The following is a 25,542-nucleotide window of genomic DNA, read 5'->3' on the forward strand; positions in this document are numbered from 1 at the left end:
AATTTATTGCCACCAAAATGATGAAAGACAAAGTCGACCACAACGGAATTTGAACTCAGAACATAGTGGCAGATGAAATATCGCCAAGCATTTCAGCTGGCATGTTAATGATTATGCCAGTTACCTGCCTTAACAACAACAAGAATAATGTGTTGTTTATCTCGATAGAGATCACCATGTCGCACACCTAAGGTTGTGGTGCATGTATCTGGTGTATCCTTATCGCACACGTAGACATGATGGGTATATTGGGATACATATATTTGTACCCCAGTGTCACTTTGATGGTGTGCACTAATCTCTCACTTAATAGTAATAATAATAATCCTTTCTACTAAAGGCACAAGGCCTGAAATTTGGGAGGAGGAATTAATCAATTACATCAACCCCAGTGTTTCACTGGTACTTGATTTATTGACCTGGAAAGGATGAAAGGCAAAGTCAGCTTTGGCTAAGTATTTTGCCTGGCGTACTAATGATTTTGCCACCACCACCACCACCAGCAACAACAACAGCAAGTGGAGGAGTGGCTAGTTGATATCATTGACTTCAGTTCATGATTGTTACTTTATTTTATCATCCTTGGAGGGATGAAAGTCAAGGAATTGAACCTCTGTCACCTAATTAATACAAATTTGATTCCTACTAATTGCTACTTTTCAATCTCTTGCATGAGTCTTTTGCATCTATACAAACACTTAATTTAAAGAATACAAATTTATTCAACATAATATTTTGTGCTATGAGTTCATTGAATGGTATTGATCAGTCTTTGTTTTCCAAAAACACACACACATTCTTTGTATTAGATTCCATAATATATACAAATTACAGATAACAGTTGCCAGTATCCAGATGAAAGTTTTCACTTAGTAAAACTTGCACAACTCTAAGTTGATACTTTTTAATGCAAGCTACACGTGAGAATATATTACATGGTCATTATATATCTACATTATTCTTTGATTGCCTTTTACACACACACACACACTTATATACTTTTATTGGTTTGATTTTCTTATTGAGGCATGAGCTTGTATATGTTTATTTATTCTTCATAAACTATTTTCATTCTGGATTTTGGTACAAGAACTTTAGCTTCACCTTTCAAGACAATCTACAAGAAAGAAAAGAGAGAAGTATTAGTTCAATAATTTTACATAATACAATTATATTTTTATAAGATAAGTACAAAGCCAAAAATTTGGAGTGATGGTTTTTAACTTAAATCACTTTGACCCTTTAATATTTAAACAGGCCATATCAGGCCCAAAGATTCTACTTGTTTTAAGTTTACACTGGCCAGATCCAGCCTCTCACACCTACCCTACAATATCATTTTGAAAATGATGTAAGATAAGTACAAAGCCAAAAATTTGGAGTGATGGTTTTTAACTTAAATCACTTTGACTCTTTAATAGTTAAACAAGCCATATCAGGCCCAAAGATTCTACTAGTTTTAAGTTTGCACTGGCCAGATTCAGCCACTCACACCTACCCTATAATATCATTTGAAAAATGATATAAGATAAGTACAAAGACTAAAATTTGGAGTGATGGTTTTTAACTTAAATCACTTTAACCCTTTAATATTTAAACAAGCCATATCAGGTCCAAAGATTCTACTTGTTTTAAGTTTGCACTGGCCAGATTCAGCCACTCACACCTACCCTATAATATCATTTTGAAAAATGATATAAGATAAGTACAAAGACTAAAATTTGGAGTGATGGTTTTTAACTTAAATCACTTTAACCCTTTAATATTTAAACAAGCCATATCAGGTCCAAAGATTCTACTTGTTTTAAGTTTGCACTGGCCAGATTCAGCCACTCACACCTACCCTATAATATCATTTGAAAAATGATATAAGATAAGTACAAAGACTAAAATTTGGAGTGATGGTTTTTAACTTAAATCACTTTAACCCTTTAATATTTAAACAAGCCATATCAGGTCCAAAGATTCTACTTGTTTTAAGTTTGCACTGGCCAGATTCAGCCACTCACACCTACCCTATAATATCATTTGAAAAATGATATAAGATAAGTACAAAGACTAAAATTTGGAGTGATGGTTTTTAACTTAAATCACTTTAACCCTTTAATATTTAAACAAGCCATATCAGGTCCAAAGATTCTACTTGTTTTAAGTTTGCACTGGCCAGATTCAGCCTATCATAACTACTCTACAATATCATTTTAAAAATAAATGATCACATCATTGAAATCTCAATACTATGAGGTAATGTACTGAGTGATATTGGTGTGTTTACTTTGCAAGTTATGAAATTTGTATCTTAGTGATCATGTGTATGCTGTAGTCTGTGATTTTTGTCATGGACAGGAACAAAGAGCCAACATGAAATTTTGCATTAAACTTGGGAAGTCTGCTACAGAGACACTGAGCATGCTTCAGCAGATTTACAACAAGGAGGCAATGGGTCGTATGCAATGTTTCAAGTGGCATGAGCACAAAACAAAACCACAGCTTAATCAAGAGCAGCTCGTCTTTTTTTTTTACATCCGCAGTATTGTACATCGAAAATTCATCTCCCAGGGTCAGACCATCAACCAAGAGTTCTACTGCGATGGTTTGAAGAATTGGGAGGTGGACATTCAACGAAAGCAACCAAATCTGTGTAGCATGAAGAATTGGATTCTTCATGATAACAATGCAACCCGTCACTAAGCTCTCCTCACTCGTGAGTTTGTCACTAAAAACAACACGGTATCGCTTCCACACCTGCCCTCAAAGGTTGCGATTTTAACACCATTGTCAAGATCCAGAGTGAATCACAAAAGGTCTTCGACTTGCTTACAAAAAATAACACACTATCACTTCCACACCTGCCCTCAAAGGTTGCGATTTTAACACCATTGTCAAGATCCAGAATGAATCACAAAAGGTCTTCGACTTGCTTACAAAAAATAACACACTATCACTTCCACACCTGCCCTCAAAGGTTGTCATTTTAACACCATTGTCAAGATCCAGAATGAATCACAGAAGGTCCTCGACTCGCTTACAAAAAATAATACACTATCACTTCCACACCTGCCCTCAAAGGTTGTCATTTTAACACCATTGTCAAGATCCAGAATGAATCACAGAAGGTCCTCGACTCGCTTACAAAAAATAACACACTATCACTTCCACACCTGCCCTCAAAGGTTGTCATTTTAACACCATTGTCAAGATCCAGAGTGAATCACAAAAGGTCTTCGACTTGCTTACAAAAAATAACACACTATCACTTCCACACCTGCCCTCAAAGGTTGTCATTTTAACACCATTGTCAAGATACAGAGTGAATCACAGAAGGTCCTCGACTTGCTTACAAAAACAACTTCCAGGCTGGATTCCAAAAGTGACAGGAATGCTGAAACTGGTGTATTGCTTGCACAAGGTAACTATTTCGAAGGAGATGAAAGTAAAACTTAGGTGAATAAGTTATTTTTTTATCAAACATAACTAGTCTGGAAACTTTTTGATACTACTTTGTATGTAAGACCAGGAAAATACCTATTTCTTTACTACCCACAAGGGACTAAACAGAGAGAGAACAAACAAGGACAAACAAACGGATTAAGTCGATTATATCGACCCCAGTGCGTAACTGGTACTTAATTTATCGACCCCGAAAGGATGAAAGTCAAAGTCGACCTCGGCGGAATTTGAACTGAGAACGTAATGGCAGACGAAATACAGCAACGCATTTCGCCCGGCGTGCTAATGTTTCTGCCAGCTCACCGACCAGGAAAATACCGTAAATCCTTGAGTATAATCCACATTTTTTTCTCAAAATTTATAGGTCAAAATCCCAAGTGCGTACTATATACGAGGTTAAAAACGAAAATTATTTTCTAAGCAATGTTTGAGTCTCTATTTGTTCGGCAATGTTTATTCAGACGCATTTTGTGATGTTGGGCGCGAAAATACCTTAAGCTAAGCCTGAAAGCAATGAAGTCATAAAAGAATCATCCATAACTTGCAGTAAGCAACATTTATTAAACGTTATTACTGTTATTTCTTTATTTTCTGCAAACAAAATGCACAAAAAAGCTACACGTTTGCATTATGTTATATGTACAATTATAATAAAGGACGTTAATGTATACATTTTTACAAACCAAGGACGTTATATAGACCTCCTTGACTCAAGTGTATTATAACGCAAGGTATAGGATTTTCAGAGGTACAGCTCCCTAAAAATCCCCTGCGTATTATACTCAAGGGCAGACTATGCAAGAGGATTTACGGTATATAAGGCAAGAAAAATTATAAACATTTACTTTGTCTCTGTCTGTGGCTGTGGCAACTGTGTCCAAAGTCATGACCATTCCTTTGATAGATGTCACTGTAACCTCACTGGTGACAGGTTCATCAACAAACACTGGAAATACAGAAGTAGACAAAGGTAAGCTCAGGTAATTTCCATGGATATTATTATATATTATGTTTTGCAATTACAGAAAACATCAAACAATTTATTTTGAAACAAAACAAAAATCAACGTAATAACAATAACAACAAAAACAATAGTAATTCTTCCTATTTTTAACACAAGGCCAGTAACTTTTGAGTAGAAGAGAAAAATGATTACATTGACCACAATATTCAACTGGTACTTATTTTATCAGCCCTGAAAGGATGAAAGGCAAAGCTGACCTTAGCAGTATTATTATTATTATTATTATTATTATTATTATTATTATTATTATTTTGGCACAAGGCCAGCAATTTTGGGCAGGTGGTATGTTGATTACATTGACCTCAAAAGGATGAAAGGCAAAGTCGACCTCAGCAGCATTTGAACTCAGAATATAAAGATGGACAAAATGCCGCTAAGCATTTTGCCCAGCATGGCTGGAACAAGGCCACAGATTTCTTTCAGAATTACAATAATAGATCCATTTTTCATCCCCAGTTACAATTCAATGCCAAAAGCAAGAATCTCAAAGATTTGCCAGCAGCTGTTTTTCAAATGTCCACATGTCGTTCAGTCTAGCCAGTAGTCAGTTTATGAGGAGCTTCTTCACAGCATCAGTCCACAAGGCTGAACTTATGAGGTGTCAATTAACGGTGTTTTGTGAAGGACCAGGTTCTGCTGACAAAGTACAAGTACAAGTACTTGGTTGCTGTTCAATCACATCAAGCAAGGTCTCATCTTCTACGATAGAAAATCTTCCGGGACCAATTATATGCCACGTGTTCATTGACAGTTCCAGGACCTTTTTTACATCATTAATTTCTTTTGCCACTGTCTTTACACTTTCTTCTTTTTTTCTACAGGAAGTGTAAAATGGCTCTAATTACAATGTTTTCACCACTTATCAAAGCTGTAAACTAAAAGATAAGTAATTAATGCTGGTATGTTTACATCCCCGTAACTTAGTGGTTCGGCAAAAGTGACCGATAAAATAAGTACTAGGCTTACAAAGAATAAGTCCTGGTGTTAATTTGCTCCACCTTTAGTCAGACAAATTGACTCTAGGACTTATTGTTTGTAAGCCTAGTACTTATTTTATCAGTTTCGTATGCCGAACCGTTAAGTTATGGGGACGAAAAAAGACACACAAACACAGGGGGAAAGTAAGAAGAAAAATAAGCGAAAATGCACATTGGAAATCAAAAAAAGTAAAGGCTTTTTATGAAAAGTAACGACAGATATATACAATTAGATGAACTGAGGTAGGAATAAAAGTAATAAAAGTCATTATTGTGAATTGTTAAAGAGATTCAAAAGCATACCGGTTTCGTAAATTTACTAATCATTGCTTTGAATGCACACCGATTTATTACTTTTATTCCTACCTCAGTTCATCTAATTGTATATATCTATCATTACTTTTCATAAAAAGCCTTTACTTTTTTTGATTTCCAATGTGCATTTTTTCTTAATTTTCTTCTTGCTTTCCCCTTACATTTCCACATCTAGTTTCTATTTTCTTTTTGTAACATATTTCTATTATATATATATATATATACAGGCGCGGGCATGGCTGTGTGGTTAGGGAGCTTGCTTCCTAGCTACATGGTTTCAGGTTCAGTCCCACTGCGTGGCACTTTGGGTAGGTGTCTTCCGCTATAGCCCCGAGCTGACCGAAGCTTTGTGATTGAATTCGGCAGGCGGAAGTTACTGCCGTGTGTGTATATGTGCGTGTAGGTGCTTGTGCCTCTCCGAAAGAGAGAGAGGGAGGCTTCTTTCAGTTCCTGTCTACCAAATCCACTCACAAGGCTTTAGTCGGTCCAAGATTATAGTAGAAGACATTTGCCCAAGGTGCCACACAGAGGGAGTGAACCTGGAACTGTGTGGTTGGAAAGCAAGATTCTTACCACACAGTTTGTTTCTATGTAAAATAATAAAAACAACTTAAAATTAAACTAAAAGTTTGCTTAATAATTTTTGTAGAATACACATTTATTATACTTTTACAACAATAGAGTTGACAGTGACTTCGAAGTTTCAACTTGCTAGCCTTCCCCAGATTGTCTGGTGAAGGCTAACAGGACTAAACTTCAAAGTCACTGTCAACTCTATTCTTGTAAAAGTTTAATAAATGTGTATTCTACAAAAAATATTAAGCAATCCTTTAGTTTAATGTTAAGTTCAATGTTAAGAATAAAAAACACACACACACATATACATACATATATATAGACTCACACACACACACACACATACATACATACATACATACATACATACATACATACATACATACATACATACATACATACATACATACATACATACATACATACATATAGACACACACACACATGTATGTATTTATATGTTCTTCATAAATGAAAAAAGAAATCAACAGCAAAAAAAAAAATTACAAGAAGAGATAACTCACAAGCATTGGGAAATTCTATAGAACTCGACAAATAAACAGCCCCAGGTCCTGGTATATGTGTAGCAATTACAGCAGAAATCAGTCTGAAAATTAGCAATGGCATTTATATTACAATATATTATTTCCCCTGTAACTATTGTTTACAAACATCATCATCATCGTTTAACGTCTGTTTTCCATGCTAGCATGGGTTGGATGGTTTGACCAGGGTCTGGGAAGCCAGGAGGCTGCACCAGGATCCAGTCTGATCTGGCAGTTTTTCTACAGCTGGATGCCCTTCCTAATGCCAACCACTCTGTGAGTGTAGTGGATGCTTTTTATGTGCCACTGGCACAAGGGCCAGGGGAGGCTGGCAACAGGCATGATCGGTTGGTGCTTTTTAAGTGCCACTGGCACGGAAGCCAGTCAAGGCGGCACTGGCATCAGCCACATTCGGATGATGCATTTTACATGCCACTGGCATGAGTATCACAACTACAGTCTCCATTTGATTTTGATTTTGATGTTGATGTACTTGACTCAATAGGTCTCCTCAAGCACAGCAGGTTGCCCTACGATCCAAGGCCATCCAAAGATAGTATTTAATTTATTTACTTTATAAACTTGATAGCCTTGTGTACCAAATGTAAAACAACAAATATAGTAAGTAACAGCAATGGTTTATGAGTAGGACAATCATAGTAACAAGTAACAGTCTTAATCAATGTCTTATCTGTAGCAAGTAACAACCTTAGTCTTAATCAATAGCTTAGTAAAAGTCATAGTCTTAAGAGACTGTGACCAAGGAAAAGTTAACTTGCCATCAGTTCATCATGTATCAATGCAGACAGTGATTATCCCTGGTTTCTAAAGCAGTATATGGATGAGAGACTAATCTTCCCATGGATAGGTTGCTAGCCTATTTGAGGTTAGTTTTTATTCACTATAGAGTCCTTCTCGATCCACACCCGGCTCATAAGGGCTGGTTTCTTGGTTTCCTTGGCATATAGGTTCCCCACCTGGATGGGACACCGGTCCATCGCAGGTGAGCTGCAAGATGCAGGAGGAAAGAGTGAGAGAAAGTTGTGGCGAAAGAGTCAGTAGAAGTTCGCCATTACCTTCTGCCAGAGACATGTGAAGCTTAGGTGTTTTCGCTCATAAACACACACATCGCCCCGTCTGAGATTCAAACCCGTAATCCCTTGACCGCTGCTCTAACCACTGAATTGGGGTTAAAAGTAATCATACTACAGTACTGCTTAAAAAAAAATAGATGAGATGGTCATAGCAGGAATGCCTCTCTATCTGAGCTGATTTGAAAGCTGAAAATCAACAACACTATGATACTCACAATTTGATGGGCTGAAATATTGAGATTTACATGTTTTGACCAGAGAAAGGTACAATTCAAAATAAGAAATAGAATGGTCACAACTAGAATGCCTTTTTGATTATAGGTATACTTGATTAGAATAGACTAGGGGATAAACAACAACCTCACAGGTATGAACCTATGCACAATTAGATGAACTCAGCCACTGAGAGTTACAGGTTTTGCCTATGGACAGGTGAAAAAAAAATTAAGTGCCACAAGCAAGATGTGAACAGCTGACTTCTGTAGCTAGTTTTTTAGAACCCAATCCACTAAGCCATCAGTGCTGATACATGTTAACCAAGTACTTTATAAGAAATCAACAGACAAGTTCAATGAGTTTAATTTTCGTGTCTAGAGTTTCAGGGACTTGTCCATCATCCAGTCAGTGGATTGAGGTCATGCTCATTTCATCGTTTCTGTAAGATACTAAGTAAGCAGAGACTAATGTAAGAGGGAAATAACTCAGCCAGACAAGAATGTTGCAAGCTGTCAATCTCATCTACACTGACTGACACACAGGAAAACACACACACACACACACACACGTATGCATGCACACACATGCAATTGGCTTCCACACAGTGTCCATCTACCAAATATTTTCTTACAAGATATTGGACAACCCAACTCTATTAGCATTTTTGTTTGAAGCAGCTTAAATAATCTAATCATAATCTAATATGGCATCAATGCAATAAGAAAAATCATGTTGTTAAGAAGCTTGCCTTGCAACCACATGATTTTGGGTTCAATTCCACAATACAACACCATGAGCAAGTGTCTTCTACTATTCCCTTGAGGCTTATTGTATTGGGTTGTCAGAAAAGTTTGTGCTGATTTATAGTAGCTTACCTTTCGACTTATTTTAGAACATGGTTGAGTCCATAAAATAGGATTTGACTACACCTCCATTTAGATCACAGTTTAAGCTATCTTTTCGTGGAAGAAGATTTATGTTCCTATAACCTGTGTTAATTCTGTAACCCTTTAAAATGGAAGATAACAAAGTTTATTTTCGGCACTTGATGCTTTGGGAACCAGACAAAAATTGCTGCAGCTTGGCTTGGATGTGTTACACCACCCTCCATATTCACCAGATATTGCTCCTTCGGATTTCCACTTATTCAGGTCTCTGCAGAATAGTCTTAATGGTTCAATTCCTAGGATGACGTAAAAAGATACCTTCATGAATTCTTTGCCATGAAACCACCTCAATTCTGGGAAGAGAGTATTTTCAAGTTAAAGGATAGATGGAGATGCATTGTACAACAAAATGGTTCATATTTGTTTGATTAAAAATGTAATGGCAAGCATTTATTGACCTGTTTCTTTCCTTTAAAAATAAGTACGAACTTTCCAGACAACCCAATATATATGTATGTGTGTGAGTGTGTATATGTATGTATGTGTTTGTATTTGTCCCTCCCCACTGCTTGACAATTGGTGTCAGTTTATTTACATCTCCATAACTTGTCAGTTCAGCAAAAAAATCTGATACAATAAGTGCCAGACTTAGAAAATAAGCACTGAGACCAATTTGTTTCATTAAACCCTTCAAGGCAGAGCTCCAAGCAGCATCTAGCCCAATGACTGAAACAAAGGAAAGATAGAAGATAAAAGATATAGATTTTAGTTTCAAACATTGGCACAGAACCATATATTTTAGAAGAGGGTAAAATAGATTAAATTAACCCCAGTAATTAATTGACAATTTTTTTTTATTGACCCCAGAAGGGTGAAGTAAATCTCAGAAGGTTTTAAATTCAGAACATAAATGGGCTACCACTAAATACAAGACATTTTGTCCAAAGCAGTATTGATTCTAGCGATTCATCAGTATTAAAGGTGTGTCAATATAAGTTCAATTCTTGCCAAGGTCAACTTCATCTTTTATTCTTCAGAGATTGATAAAATAAGGTACCAGTAAAGTACTGGGCTGGTTTAACCAATCATCCCCTACTGTTACCCAAAATGTGTGATATTGTGCCAATTTTGGAAACCACTGCACAGAATATACATAGAATTAAGTTTGTGAAACACTCAAATGAACGAATTATGGTGAAAACTTCTGCAATGGACATGAAGGCTAATCTTTATAACTGCTTAAATCCTTCATTCTTCGCCAATAAGAGGTACTCACAATACTAGGACAACATACTATATCTTTAACAAAGACATCTGATGTTCTGCAGGGATTTGTTCTTGGTCTCCTGTTATTCATTGCATACATATTGAAATAGATGCCTCCATGAAGTGTATTACTGTGTTAAAGTACGCAGACAACACTACGTCTGAAAAGAACAGAGCCTATATGATATAAATCTTTCCTGCAATCTGATCTGGACTCAATGCAGCAATGATTTGCTGACTGGCAACTCAGGTTGGCTGTAGACAAGTGCATCATATACATGTATCTACTCTCTCCACAACACCAACCTTAATGCTGGTGAACATGACCTAGGCATTATCATCACCAATGATTGATGTTGAATGAGCCACATTTTTAAAAATTGTATAAAAAAGGCCAAGGTGTTTTAGTATTGCTCAGTAAGATTTTTGCTAGCTGTTCACCTACTATCTATTTAAAGCTATATATGGCTATGGTATGTCCACACTCACAGTTTGCATCTCCAGTTTGAAATCTCGTCTTGTCAAGAATATCAGGCGGCAAGCTGGTAGAAACGTTAGTGAAATGCTTAGCGGTATTTCATCTGCCGCTATGTTCTGAATTCAAATTCCACCGAGGTCGACTTTACCTTTCATCCTTTTGGGGTCGATTAAATAAATACCAGTTACACACTGGAGTCGATGTAATCGACTTAATCCATTTGTCTGTTTTTGTTTGTCCCCTCTATGTTTAGCCCTTTGTGGGCAGTAAAGAAATAAGAATATCAGTCTGCTGGAAGCTGTCCAGAGATTTGAAACCAGACAAATAATTTTGGTCAGTCACCATATTTTGAATGTATTGCATTTCTGGGCATTGGCAAGCTCACGTGTCAACATTGAATAGCTGATTTGGTAGAAGCTCACAAGACTATTCACCATCTTTTCAACAACTTTAAATTCAATATTGTTACCACTTATATACATGCTTATAAAATCAAAAAAACATCACATGACTTTCTGGAACATTTTTCACTTTCAGAATTGTCAAGGCATGGAATAAATCACCAAGTCAGTTGTTAGCTGTGTTGCAAGTAGCCATTTTAAAATAAGGTGCCAAATTGTTGATAACTGGGAATATGAGGTAATGTTGTATTGCCGAAGAAATATTATTGTCGTTTTTCCATTGGTTAATATAAGAATACTAAAAGTTACTTCGATTCTTTTAAGTCAAGTTGAGCAGTTATAAAAACCCTGGATTTGGGGAAAAACTTCAGTGTTTGTTGGATGTAACTAAACTCCACGACACTCACTCCCTTGAGACATTGGTGATTTTTCATGCCATGTCCAAGGAAAATCCAACAGCTGCATCCTTCAAAAAATTCCATGCTTCCTGAAATTTGTCAGCATTATTCCTGACATGCCTGTGCACGCTTTCCTTTTTATGGTTCTTTTAATGTTCATTTTCTATTTTTTGTGTTTTATTCTGTGTACTGTGCATGTACATCTAGCCTTCATTGTTGTTTTTCCTTTATTTGACTTATATGTCTGTCTTCTATCCCTTTTTTCTGTCTTTTAATCTCTTCTGATGAGTGGTAATGTACCTGAGAACTGTATATTATTATTATTACTTACTCAGATCATTTATGTTCATCGTATGAATTTAACAAGCCAAAATACAACTATACCAGTTATATTATTTCTAAGTAACAAACGTAGCTTAAACGAATTATACAAGGGAGCCTCTAAGTGGTTATTTGAACTACTAGAAATAGTAACTAAATTTCCTTCACTCAGTATCAAATTGAACTGTGCTAGGAAATGATGTTAAACCAGACAATTGAATTAAGTCTACCATCAATGGAATCAGAATGTAAAGAGCTGGAACAAATATCACAAGGATCTTCTCTAATGCTCCCAAAATTCGGCTACTCCATCCCCCTGGACTGGTATGTTATTTTATCCACTCCCGACACGGTGAAAGGCAAATTTGACCTCGGCACGATTTGAACCCAGAGCACAGGAACTGGAACAAAAACTGCAGAATATTTTGTCCCATGCTCTAACGGCTCTGCCATTTCATTTTAGATGAGCCTCGGCTGACCAAAAAATTCCTGTTTTGTCTCTTTTCTTTCCTTATATATTTTTTAAATGGTAAAGTGTAAGTAGAGGGAAATTTGGCTGTTGTTTCTAGCACGTAGAGGTTTCCCGTTGGTGCCTAGAATGGTTGTGGCCGGAAAGTGGCTTTTGAATAACTTGAAGCACAAAACTTAAGCATAGGTTTTGAAACACAATATTTGTGCTTCAAGTGGGATGTTCCTTTATACTTCGAAGCCGTAACACCGCTAGTTGAACTTTTTTACACGCACACACACATGTACGTACCTCCTTTTCTACCCATCAGGCTTCAGTGACCCTGAAAAGGGGTCATAGGCGCTGCCCTTCCTTCCTTTGACTTATATATAAACAAACTTATTCTAATATTTACATATAAATAAAGCAACGAGCTGACAGAATCGTCGCTGCGCCAAACAAAATGCTTAGCTGTCTTTCTTCCGACTTTACGTTCTGAGTTCAAATACCACCTGGGTCGACTTTACCTTTCACCCTTTCGGAGTCGATAAAATAGGTACCAGTTGAACACTGGAATCGATGTAATCGACTAACCCACTCCCCTGAAATTGTTAGCCTTATGTCAAAATTTAAAACTAATATTTACATATAAACGGTTTTGTTTACATTTTTTCATTCGAGTTTAGTTCGTCCCTCTGGCCATGCATAGAGGTGTTGTGACATTGGTAGATAATTTCTGAGAAGATATTATTTCTGTTCCCCGTTCACAGGCTAATATTTATTAGATCAATTAAATAAATCAATAAATAAATTAATGGCGTAACTTCGGTATAGGTACCGGAAATACAGGATACATTTCAAGAAAGTGGGTTTTTTTTTTATATATATATATATGGGGGGGGGGTTATGATTAGGGTTTGGGCGATCTTAGGGTTAGAGTTAGGGGTGGGAGAAAAGGGTTTCTGTTATCTTCAGAAATGTAAATAAAGCCACTTCGGTACCTATACCGAAGGATCGCCTAATAAAAATACAGGCTTAACATAATAACTTACCCGTTGATTAACACACCGTGAACGATGCATTGCTTAAAGCGAGTTTTCTTGGCGTATTCGGGGTCGAAGTGAATTGGATTAAAATCAAGTATTAAATCCGCGAGCGTTTTAAGGTGAGAATGGTCGAAGGTTCGCGACAAACTCGCGCTGTCACCAATTTTAAAATCACACTCTGTACGGCGTGAAGCATATCGCCGGGAGTACTGTGTATTAAGCACTGAAATCAAATTAGAATGGCTCGAACTGTTACAGTTGAAACGTGAAAGAAGTCTCCAAACGAGCATCTTCGGAACGTTCTGCTGGTTCTCAGAAACTGATTAATATATATGTAGGGCGGAAATAGCTACTTGAAATGCTGTTTGATAAACAGATTATTTTTTGGGTCATCACCGACATATTGTGGATGTAAGGGGCATAACTCTAAATTAGATTTCTGTCTATTTTCTTAGTTTACTTTTGTAAATTACCGTAAAAACTCGAGTATAGTCCACATTTTTTCCCCAAAATTTAAAGGTCAAAATCCCTTGTGCTTACGAGGTTAAAAATGAAAAATATTTTCTAAGCAATGTCCGAGTCTCTATTTGTTGTCAGGCAATGTTTATTCAGACGCATTTTGTGATGTCGGGGGCGAAAATACCTTAAGCTAAGCCTGAAAGCAATGAAGCCATAAAAGAATTATCCATAACTTGCAGTAAGCAACATTTATTAAACGTTATTACTGTTATTTCTTTATTTTCTGCAAACAAAATGCACAAAAAGGCTACACGTTTGCATTATGTTATATATACAATAATAATAAAGGACGTTACCGCATACATTTTTACAAACCAAGGACGTTATATAGACCTCCTTGACTCAAGTTAGAGAAGGAGTGCGTATTATACACAAGGTTTAGGTTTTTCAGAAGTACAGCTCCCTAAAAATCCCCTGCATATTATAATCAAGGGCGGACTATACTCGAGGATTTACGGTATATTGTTCGTGTAAAGTATATATAATAAATGGAGTGAGCAAATCATTTTGCAAAATGATTTGCTCTGCTCACTCCATTTTAAAATATTTGTCATTGTAAATATTCTATGGATATTTGTGTATTTTCAGATATTTTCTGGCAGAACAAACAACCTTCAATTTTCAATTTTTTCTGATAGATACTATCCGTGGACGTGCTTAATACAGTTAACATCGGGTTAGATACCTCTATTAAGCACATCCCTGGATATCAGATATGTATGCATTTTTCTTTGGTTGAATCAGTCTCTTGCAATTTTGGAGTTTTGCCTGTGTTCACAGGGTCGCCTGATAACCCTATGAACACAGACAAAACTCCAGAGAAGCAAGAAACTGGCTCAACCAAAGTGAAAATACATGCATTGATGTTCGTCCGTCGTTGTCGACGATGACCAAGAGATCACATAGGAAAAGAAGATGGATCACGATGCATCCGGTTGTTGTCGATCAGGCCAATACATGTTCGGAATTTTCTGCCGCAGAGTCGGGCACTGGTGGTCTGCTGAGAATGAAGGCAAGGAGTTGACCCTGAACTTGCACGGCTCACGTTTTCTTTGTGTACCTGCGATCCTATTCTGTTCGTAGGAGGTGACACCTCTGTTAGCTCAGCTACTCCAGGCTGTGCTTTCATTTCCCAGGTATCGGGGTCGAACTGAAAGCACTTCAGTGAGGCTTTAAGTGAAACTTTGAAGCACTTGCCTTCTACATACATACATACATACATACATACATACATACATACATACATACACATGTGGCGTGGCTGTGTGGTAAGAAGCTTGATTCCCAACCACATGGTTACGGGTTCAGTCCCACTGCGTGGCATCTTGGACGAGTCTCTTCTACTATAGCCTCGGTTCGGCCAAAGCCTTATGAGTGGATTTGGTAGACGGAAACCGAAAGATGCCTGTCGTGTGTGTGTGTGTGTGTGTGTGTGTGTGTGCGTGTGCGCGTGTATGTATCTATATATGTGTGTCTTTGTGCCTGTATTCCCCACCCTCCACTACCGCTTGACAACTGGTGCTGTCCCCGTAAACTAGAGGTTCGGCAAAAGAGAACCGATAGAATAACCATCAGGTCTTTAAAAAATATGCAAGTCCTGGGGTTGATTCATTCGACTAAAAAGTCAAGGCGGTGCTCCAGCATGGTCGCAGTCTAATAACTGGGCAACTAAGAGAATACACACACACACACACACACACAATACTTTTACAAGAACTGTGGTGGCAGTGACTTCTCGTTAAAGTTCAATAAATATGTACTCAAAAAGTATTGTGTAATCCTTCAGTTTAATGTTAAATTATTTGTATTATAATTTAACATGTGGAGGCGCGTGGCTTAGTGGTTAGGGTGTTAGCACCATGATCGTAAGATTTTGTTTTCGATTCCTGGACCGCTGTGTTCTTGAGCAAAACACTTCATTTCACGTTGCTCCAGTCCACTCAGCTGGCAAAAACGAGTAACGCTGCGATGGACTGGCGTCCCGTCCAGCTGGGGAACACATACGCCATAGAAACCGGGGAACCGGGCCCATGAGCCTGGCTAGGCTTTAAAAGGGCGCATTTATTATTTTTTAAATTATGATTTAACATAAAAACATACATACATACATACATGTATGTATGTGTGTGTGTGGGGGGGGCAGTCAGTTGTGTATGTATGTGCGTGAGGGAGAGAGAGACAGCCAGCCAGGCAGATAGACTGACAGATAGACAGACAGACAGACAGACAGATTGAGAGAGATTTATGAAATCTCCTCAGGCAGAAATACGTACGTACGTATGTATGTATGTATGTATGTATATTTGAGTAATTGAATGAATTATCTTATTAAGGATAATTCGAAAGCTAACCGATACCTGGGTAGCAAATTCACATCAGAAAGAACACGGTTGAAGCTACGTCTCTAGGGCATAGACTACGTGTCTTCGTGCGGAAATTTGTATGTTTATTTTAAAATTATAAGTATATGAAAGAATGGAGTTGAACGGCTAGTTAACAAATATCCTTTATTCTCGACATATGTTTCGAAGGCTGCATATTCCTAATTCCGAAGGAATGAGTACATTATGCAGATTTCTCATCAGGAAAATCAAGGAACTTATGTCGACATCAAAATGCACAAAAAACTTTTAGCTGACCGCTCTCAAGGAGCCCCTATGTATGTATGTATGTATGTATGTATGTATGTATGTATGTATGTGCGTGTATGTGTGTGTGTGCGTATGTGTATATGTATGTATATATGTTTGTATAGATAGATAGATAGATAGATAACTTTCTTTAACGGCCATACAGAGCAGAACACAGAGGGGACAAATACAAATGTAGAGCTTTTCTTTTCGAAAATGGAAAAAAAAGAGAAGAAAAAGAGAACAAATGTAAAATTCCGATCAAAAGGTATCGGGGGGGGGAGGCGATCAAAAGGAATCGCGTATAACAGAAAGAATTTTTTTAAAAAGTAAGAAACAAGATTAGGTTCATCCGTGGAAAGAAAAGGCCTACGGAAAAGACCACTGTGTTTATTGTACTTGCTGCAGTTCTCCAGCCACTTCATGAAGGCTCCATAGAAGTCTTCCAAAATGAAGGTATCCAAGATCTTTATCACAGCCCCTTTCATCTTCAAAACGACTGCTCCTGAGGTTCTTCTTCAGCTTGGAGAACGACCAAAAGTCACGGGAAGCAAGGTCTGGATGTGTAGGGAGTGTAAAGGACAAATTTGATGCCCTACTTTTTATCGTACTTGAACCTCTTGTGCAAGCGGAAAACACGTGCTCAACTTAGTCGAGTTAATTCTTAAGTAGTCTGAAGCTTTTCGTAAGTTTTCGCCTAATAGTGCAAAATAGTAGGATGTGTTGAAAGTAACGTTACAGCCGTCTCCTTCAATTTGGAATAACAAAAGTTAGCAGGTCAGCTTATCATATATATGCAACGATATACTGAAATTACAGTAATTTAGGACAGTTATAACTGCTGCTTCTAAAAAAGTCTCGAAACATTTGCAATGCACCTCATATATACGTGGAGGGGGGGCGTGCACTCACGTATGTGTAAGTCATCTGAGAGTCCATAAGTCAGGTAAAACGGCTACCTCTGATGAGCGCAGGGTTACATAATCGGATTGTTACTTAACATTCCATTGAACCCCTAGCGCGAAACCGATTGGTAAGATCGGCCGTATTGGATATTATATAATACTGTACACTTCGGATAATATATAACGTGCATTTAAGAGCTCCTATGCCATTATTTGATTCCCACATGTTATCCCACAGTATGGTATTTTCCAGTGCTGGATACACACGTGAAACTCCTCTATGTATATGCATGAAATTAATATAAGAATAATATAACACAAGGCTGGAGGATGTAAGGCATTGTGATCTACTATTAAAGCCTGATATACTTTATCCTCATGTTATATTATTCTTGTGTGGGAGGTGAACACATATAAACACCTAGCTACCTACATGCATCCATCCATCCATCCATCCATACATACATCCATCCATCCATCCATCCATCCATCCATCCATACATACATACATACATACATACATACATACATTTAGCTGTCATTGGTGTTGAAGAATTTGTTGTCCATTACAGTAGTTATCAGTTCATGGATATCTGGAGCTGTAAGCCTGAAGTAGTGAAGCTTTTGAGAGGTGGAGGTGACAACGTATTCAGTTGATTAGTTGTAAATTGCCCGACTTTCCGATCAACAGTGAAAACATATGTCTACACACAAAGTGGTGTATAAAATTACGAGTAACAAATATATCGATTATCACAATCGGAAGTACCATCACTACTCGTACGGGTTAAGAAAACACATGTATGCTAATACATGTGTCAAAAAACTCTTACGGAAATGCTACACACAAGACAGCCAGAACTACTCCCACATTTTGCGGTGCAGTTTAACCAAAAACCGGGTATCTTATAGTCGTGATTCATATCGAGCCCTTCTACGATGAGTCTACGGTTTTAAAAAAAATTTACCATCAATTTTCCCCATTTTTAATGGATTTTTGGCATATATAAGGGAAGTAACTCTCTAAAAATTTATTATTAAATCTCAGAACGTAAAAAGTTACAGTAACCTTTGTGGTTAGCCATATTGAGATGGCTATTATACTTTACATCTCTAAAAATGCTTATATAGTTATTCCCTTACAAACCCGAGCAACGCCGGGTGATACTGCTAGTATATATATACCATGCATACATACATATATAATATATATATATATATATATATATATATATATATATATATATATATATACTGCGTGTGTACCGTTGGCGATTTTTCTTCCTCCGTCTTCCCTTCTTTGGATCTTTCCTTTTCCTATGTTTCTGACGAAGAGCTCCGCTCGAAACGTTAAACCCTCCTTCTTTCCTTCTTTCCTGAGCGTCCAATAATACTATACTTGTACCACGTCCTCGCGTTGTTGTGTTTTCTCTTTGTGTTTTCATGTTTGGATTAACTATATATAGTCCTTTTGATGGACGGAATTTTCTAGTTAACTAAAAAATTTGAAACTTCGTATACTGATAGAATGTGTCAAAAGAAAACATTATTGTAAACAAAATTGAAAACAAAATTGTAATTTGTAAGTTTAACGTAGTTTAATTCGAAGAATTTTAACCAATGAAATTCCAGCATCTTCGAATTTTAACCAATGAAATCTCAGCATTTGAGCTCAAATCATTTGCTGCGTTATCGATATTGATAAAGAAACATAGCAGACGCATGCCGCATACACACACACACACACACACACATATTCAGACACATACACACGTACACTTGCACACACACACTCTCTGTCACTCTCTCTCTCTCTCTCTCTCTCTCTCTCTCTCTCAAATACATGCATATACATTTGCACAAGCACATAGTAATTAATATATAAGCGTACACACACACATACAAACGGAGATATACATACACACACATACGCACACAAGCATACATACACGTTCGTGTGTTCGCACTGGTGTCGATAGAATCGACTTAATACTTTTGTCCCCTCTGTGTTTTGCCCCTTGCCGCAACAAATTTACACAAAAGGTAAATAAACCAGAAGGGGGGGGGTCAATGTTACATCGTTTCGGGGTCGATAAATTAAGTACCAATTACGCACTGGTGTCGAGGATTTTTTTCCCAATTTATATCACAGCCTCCGACAAGCTGGGGCATCCTTTTATGAAAAAATATTTCGCAAATTTTTACAATACGACTCACACTCCACGCGCAAACTCTAGACCGCTTTAGGCATATCATTGTTTTGTTTTTGTTGTTTCTGGCCCTTCAAAACCATGGGAGAAGCCTTTTCGGTAAAAAAAAAATAATAAAAATATTAAAAAATATCGTTAATATTTTTATTGGGCGACGAAATTATTCGATTTAAGAGATATAGCTGTTATTTCTAGCACAAACAGAAGACAGAAGACAGAAAACAGAAGAGACGTGTGTGTATGAGTTTTTAGACGCAGCAAATGATTTGAGCTCAAATGCTAGGATTTCATTGGTTAAAATTCTTCGAATTAAACTACGTTAAACTTACAAATTACAATTTTATTTTCAATTTTGTTTACAATAATGTTTTCTTTTGACACATTCTACCAGTATACGAAGTTTCAAATTGTTTAGTTAACTAGAAAATTCCGTCCATCAAAAGGAAAGATCCATATAGATATATATATATTACATATATAATATTATATACTACATATATATATAATATATATATATATATATATATATATATATATAGATTATATAATATAATATATATATATATATATATATATATATGATTGATTGATTGATTGATTGATTCTAGTTTCAGCTTATGAGCTGTGGCCATGCTGGGGCACCGCCATTTGGTGTTGCTACTTGGTTTCACTTCATGGAGGCTTTCTAGCAACTGCTATTTGGTGCATGAGAGAGTTCGATGCAGCTGCCCTCATCTGCCCCTCCTGCCGTGAAGTGGTTCATCTGGGACACCTGACAGGAGAGATCCAGCTCCATTTTAAGACATCTGTATCCACCCCATGCAGGTCTCTCAGGTTCTTCGGAAGGATTTGAAGAGCTGTGGGCCTCGGAAGCCCAGGCTATCACAGAATCTTGTCCTACATCTTGATGGCAAGTTTGGAGTCCTAGGCACCACGCAGTGGGCCCCAGTTCTGGCATTTGCGTACTCTCGATGCCAAAGTTCAGGACACTTCCCTCCAGGATCTTCCAGATGTATATTATTGCATATCTTTCCCGCCTACGCTCCAGGGAATATAATTTTAATCTCTTGAGTCTTTCCCAGTAGCTTACATTCTGCATAGAGGCTATCTTCTTCGTTCGTGTAGCTTCGTTGGATCGCCTCAAGTTCTGTGATCAACTTGACACTAGATGGCGACCATAGCTGAGAGCATAGTCAAAGTGGCTTAGGACAGTGTCTTCAGAGGACCATCATGGTTCTTGTTCTCTTGTTCTAAAGGTTCTAAGAATCCATCCAGCCAGCCGTCTGCATTTCATTGTCAGTTTAGCAACATGTACATGAAAGGTCGCGTCATCACTCATGTGAATACCCAGGTCACGCACTGATTGTGCCTCTGGGATTGCAATCCCTCCGGGTCCAGTGTATTCCTTGGGTATTGCATTCAGTTTTGCATGCTGATAGTATAAAGCTTGAAACTTTTCAGCATTGAACTGCATGCTATTCTTTTCAGCCCCTTGTATATTTCGTCCAGCTCATATTGCAGGTGTGCCTAGTGTCTTCAGGGTTCTGTATTGCCTGTGAAACTTTTTATCATCTGCATAACTTGTGATCGTGGCTCTCCGCGTGGCTGAGGGCATGTCTGAGAGGGCCATTAATGAACAGTAGTGGTCCCAAAACAGTGCCCTGTGGAACACCGCTCACTATTTGCGTACTAATGGAAGTGGCCCCATTGGCTACTACCACCTAACTTCTATTCTTCAGAAAGTCGTGAAGCCATTCTCCTAGTTTTCCAACTATGCCAAGATCACGCAGTTTTGTGACATATCATTCCATGATCGACTTTAGCGAAGGCCTTTGCGAAGTCGAGATATATGACTTCCACATTTGAGTGGTTGAGCAGTTATTCAGCACCCAGTCATAGTGCTGCAGGAGCTGAGTTAAGCAGCTTCTTCCTGGTCGGAAACCATGTTGGGGTGTCAGGCAGCAAGTCATTTTCTTTTCTTCAAGGAAGGTGATTAGTTTCCTTCTGACTATTCGTTCCATGACCTTGCTGATGTGTGAGGTCAGAGAGATAGGTCTGTAGTTCTTGGCCTCCGCTCTGCTACCTCCTTTATGAATAGGGCATATTTTACCTTCCTTCAGTTTTCTTGGAAGTTTGCCAGCTGCCAAGAAGCTCTGAAAGAGGAACTGCAGTGGTCTTGCTAAGACTCTCTTACATACTTTTAGGAGGATTGCCGGGAATCCATCGGGGCCAATAGCTGAGTCTGTTTTCATTTCATCTATAGCCTTTATTACATCGTCTTCCTTTATATCGATGTAATTTATCGTCGCCGCCTCTGATTCTATATCTGCAGTGGTAAAGAAGTCAGTTGGATTGCTGATTTGGAAATGCCCCAGGGGTGGAGTGAAAACACTCTTGAATTGTTCATTCAGTATTTCACTTACCCTCATTGGTTTTCCTGTGAGTGTGCCATCCTTTTCAAGGAGTGGCCCTATCCTACAGTGCACCGTAGCTGTTTCTTGGCATACCTGTAGAAAGCTCTGGGGTTAGTTATTATGTTGTCTATAGCCCAGGCTTCTTTGTCTGCTCTTTTCCTTTCTCATGGGAGAGTTGCAGACAATTTTCAATTCCACAGTTTTATTTTCAGGCGGGACTTTTCACTGCTTTCAATTTGTTTGTTTAGGCGATTTGAAATTTTTGTATATATATATATTTATATATATACTAGCAGTATCGCCTGACGTTGCTCGGGTTTGTAAGTGAAATGTCATCGTAGACATTTTAGAGAGTTACTTCCCTTATATTAAAAAATATGCATTAAAATGGAAAAAAATGATGGTAAATTATTTTTAAAATCGTAGACTCATCGTAGACGCGCGCTAATACCCAGAAGGGCTTGATATGAATCACGACTATAAGATACCCGGTTTTGGTTAAACTGCACCACAAAATGTGGGAGTAGTTAGGAATCTAAATCGGAGTAGAAGACACACAACCTTTCTTTTATATATAAAGATATCATTATACTATATATTAATATATAATATATATATATATATTATATATATATATATAAGCTATCTTAATTAACAAATACAACACACATTAATTTTATTAAACATGTATAGTTTTGTTAAGCTATACGTAAACAAACTAGTGGAGACGAGATTATATTTATCAAAGGTTTATTACTTTGCGTACATCACGGCTTAAGTCGTCAATTATTTCTGTTTAGTTCAGATTTGCTTCACACTTACTGTTGACATCCTTTTGTTTTCCTTCTCCCACCGGAAGTCCCTTTCCTTTTACTGCTGACCAACTTCCCAGCTAGCTCGCAGCGAAGTTTCTGTCTATAGCTCGTCTGTCAGGAATCCTGCCCTATCCATGGAATGTTGTCCGTCCCCTTCTCAGTTCTCACTGACCGCTATAACAAGAGTCCCCAACAACTGGACCACATAGCAGTATTATATTTGGTGTTGCTTTGCTTCAGCGTTATTTATTTTTTACATTAATTTTAATCTTATTTCGGCCAGAGTTCTTTCGTCACACTCCTGTGACCTCATCAGTGGTCCTTTGCTTTCTTCTTTGTGTCTCTCCTTACTAACGGTCAGCCATTTTGTATTTTGTATTTCTATTGTATGTGTCTTCATTTGCGCATGCGTATATCTCTATGTGTGTCTATGTTTAGTTAGTGTGCGTGTGTGTATGTGGGGGGGCTGTAATATTTGTATCTCCTGTTTATATACGTTCGTGTATTTTGTTTTTGCTAAAATCTTGTCCACACATAGAACGGACGCAACAATCAGACAAATTACGGAAGCTACACACATAATAGAAGATAAACCTAGCCTGAATCGGAAAGTGGAATGGAACACTAGAACACACCACAGCATATGACAGAAGAAGATCCACATAAACGGGTAACAATATAAACAAAACTGAAAACATAATAAAATAAAATACACAGATAAATAAACAAATGGAAGTAAATATCTATATACATTTTTTATTATTATTATTATTATTATTATTATATACATACATACATAATAATGATGATAATAATAATAATGATAATAATATTAATAATAATAATAATAATAATAATAATAATAATAATAATAATAATAATAATAATAATAAGTAGGTGTAAACACATGAACAAAATAAAAATAAACAAAAACAAATTACACGAACGTATATAAACAGGAGATACAAATATTACAGGCACTTCCCCCAACACACACACACACGCACACTAACTAAACATAGACACACATAGAGATATACGCATGCGCAAATGAAGACACATACAATAGAAATACAAAATACAAAATGGCTGACCGTTAGTAAGGAGAGACTCAAAGAAGAAAGCAAAGGACCACTGATGAAGTCACAGGAGTGTGACGAAAGAACTCTGGCCGAAATAAGATTAAGATTAATGTAAAAAATAAATAACGCTGAAGCAAAGTAAAACCAAATATATAGAGCGTGTGTTTTTATTGGCTAAACTGGCAAAATGACCATTCCTAAATACAACAATATATATATATACATATACATACATACATATATATATATATATATATATATATATATATATATATTTATTTATATTACATACGTATAATAAGGGATGACCACTAAGTGGACATCCAATATGCTAGAAGATCACCTACCAGCTAACCACAAAGAAAAGAATGTTTTCTAGATAAATTCAGCAAACACCAGAACATAAGCGGATAAGACAGATGCAAATATACAAAAATAAAGAATTAATCGTAGACCGATTTCGTCATTAACGATTTTTCTTACGTAATCACCGTCCGTGGACTCTTCAGTAGGATCGTTCTAATTCAATATAATTTGTAGAACTATATACAGATTGTCCTCATGAAATTTAATGTGCGTGTGTGTGTGCCGTGCGTGTGTGTGCGTGTGTGTGTGTGCATTGTCGCATCTGGCGAAAGGGTCATAGCTCATACCCTTTGTAGGCCTTCTGAAATTGGAGAGCTTGATGCTGTTAATGTTCCGCTTAAACTATTGCAGGTCAACATTGGTCGGAGAGACATGGGCAGGGAGAAGAGACATGAAGGAGAGGCAACGTTATAGAAAGAGGGGACTAGACATACTGGTTAGTACGTGGCTGGGGAAGCTGGATGCACCAAGAGAGACGAAGGATGAATAGTTGACGCCGAATGGTTGAGGGACAAGACCAATCAAATACGAAGAACAGAATCCATAATAATAGCGATATAAAAGACAAAGAAAGGAGGCACACGCCTGTGAGTCAGTGGCTAGATCGTGTTTGTTTGTAACTAAATTGCAGTCAGTCGGAATGTTCTTCTCTGAATATGCTTTATTTTACGTTGCTCTGGTCCACTCGGCTGACAAAAATTGTACCTGTAATTCAAAGAGCCAGCCTTGTCACATTCTGTGTCGTGATGAATCTTCTTGAGAACTACGTGAAAGGTACGCGTTTCTGTGGAGTGCTCAGCCACTTACACATTAATTTCACGAGCAAGCCGTTCTACTGCTCGTTTCAAATGGAATCCTCGTTGTCGTAACTGACGGAACGCCAGTAACTAACTACATATACATGAATATACATGTGTGTACACACACACGTGTGTGTGTTAATGCAATAGAAACAATTGCTGGAGAAGCGGCGAGCTGGCAGAAACGTTAGCACGCCGGGCGAAATACTTAGCGGTATTTCGTCTGCCGCTACGTTCTGAGTTCAAATTCCGCCGAGGTCGACTTTGCCTTTTATCCTCTCGGGGTCGATAAATTAAGTACCGGTTACGCACTGGGGTCGATATAATCGACTTAATCCGTTTGTCTGTCCTTGTTTGTC

General features: G+C 37.5%; 1 protein-coding gene across 1 annotated transcript; it reads right to left on the reverse strand.

The window, feature by feature from the left end:
- Positions 1–702: 702 nt before the first annotated feature.
- Positions 703–13,847, reverse strand: LOC115217442 ((R)-specific enoyl-CoA hydratase). The gene is made up of 4 exons (XM_029787143.2): positions 13,449–13,847; positions 6,867–6,949; positions 4,296–4,396; positions 703–1,117 (listed from the first exon to the last, which is right to left on the reverse strand). The coding sequence occupies exons 1-4, from the start codon at positions 13,730–13,732 to the stop codon at positions 1,049–1,051; spliced, it is 537 nt and encodes a 178-aa protein (XP_029643003.1). The 5' UTR covers positions 13,733–13,847; the 3' UTR covers positions 703–1,048.
- Positions 13,848–25,542: the final 11,695 nt, after the last annotated feature.

The sequence above is a fragment of the Octopus sinensis genome, linkage group LG11, assembly GCF_006345805.1.
Source record: "Octopus sinensis linkage group LG11, ASM634580v1, whole genome shotgun sequence".
Taxonomy (NCBI): domain Eukaryota; kingdom Metazoa; phylum Mollusca; class Cephalopoda; order Octopoda; family Octopodidae; genus Octopus; species Octopus sinensis.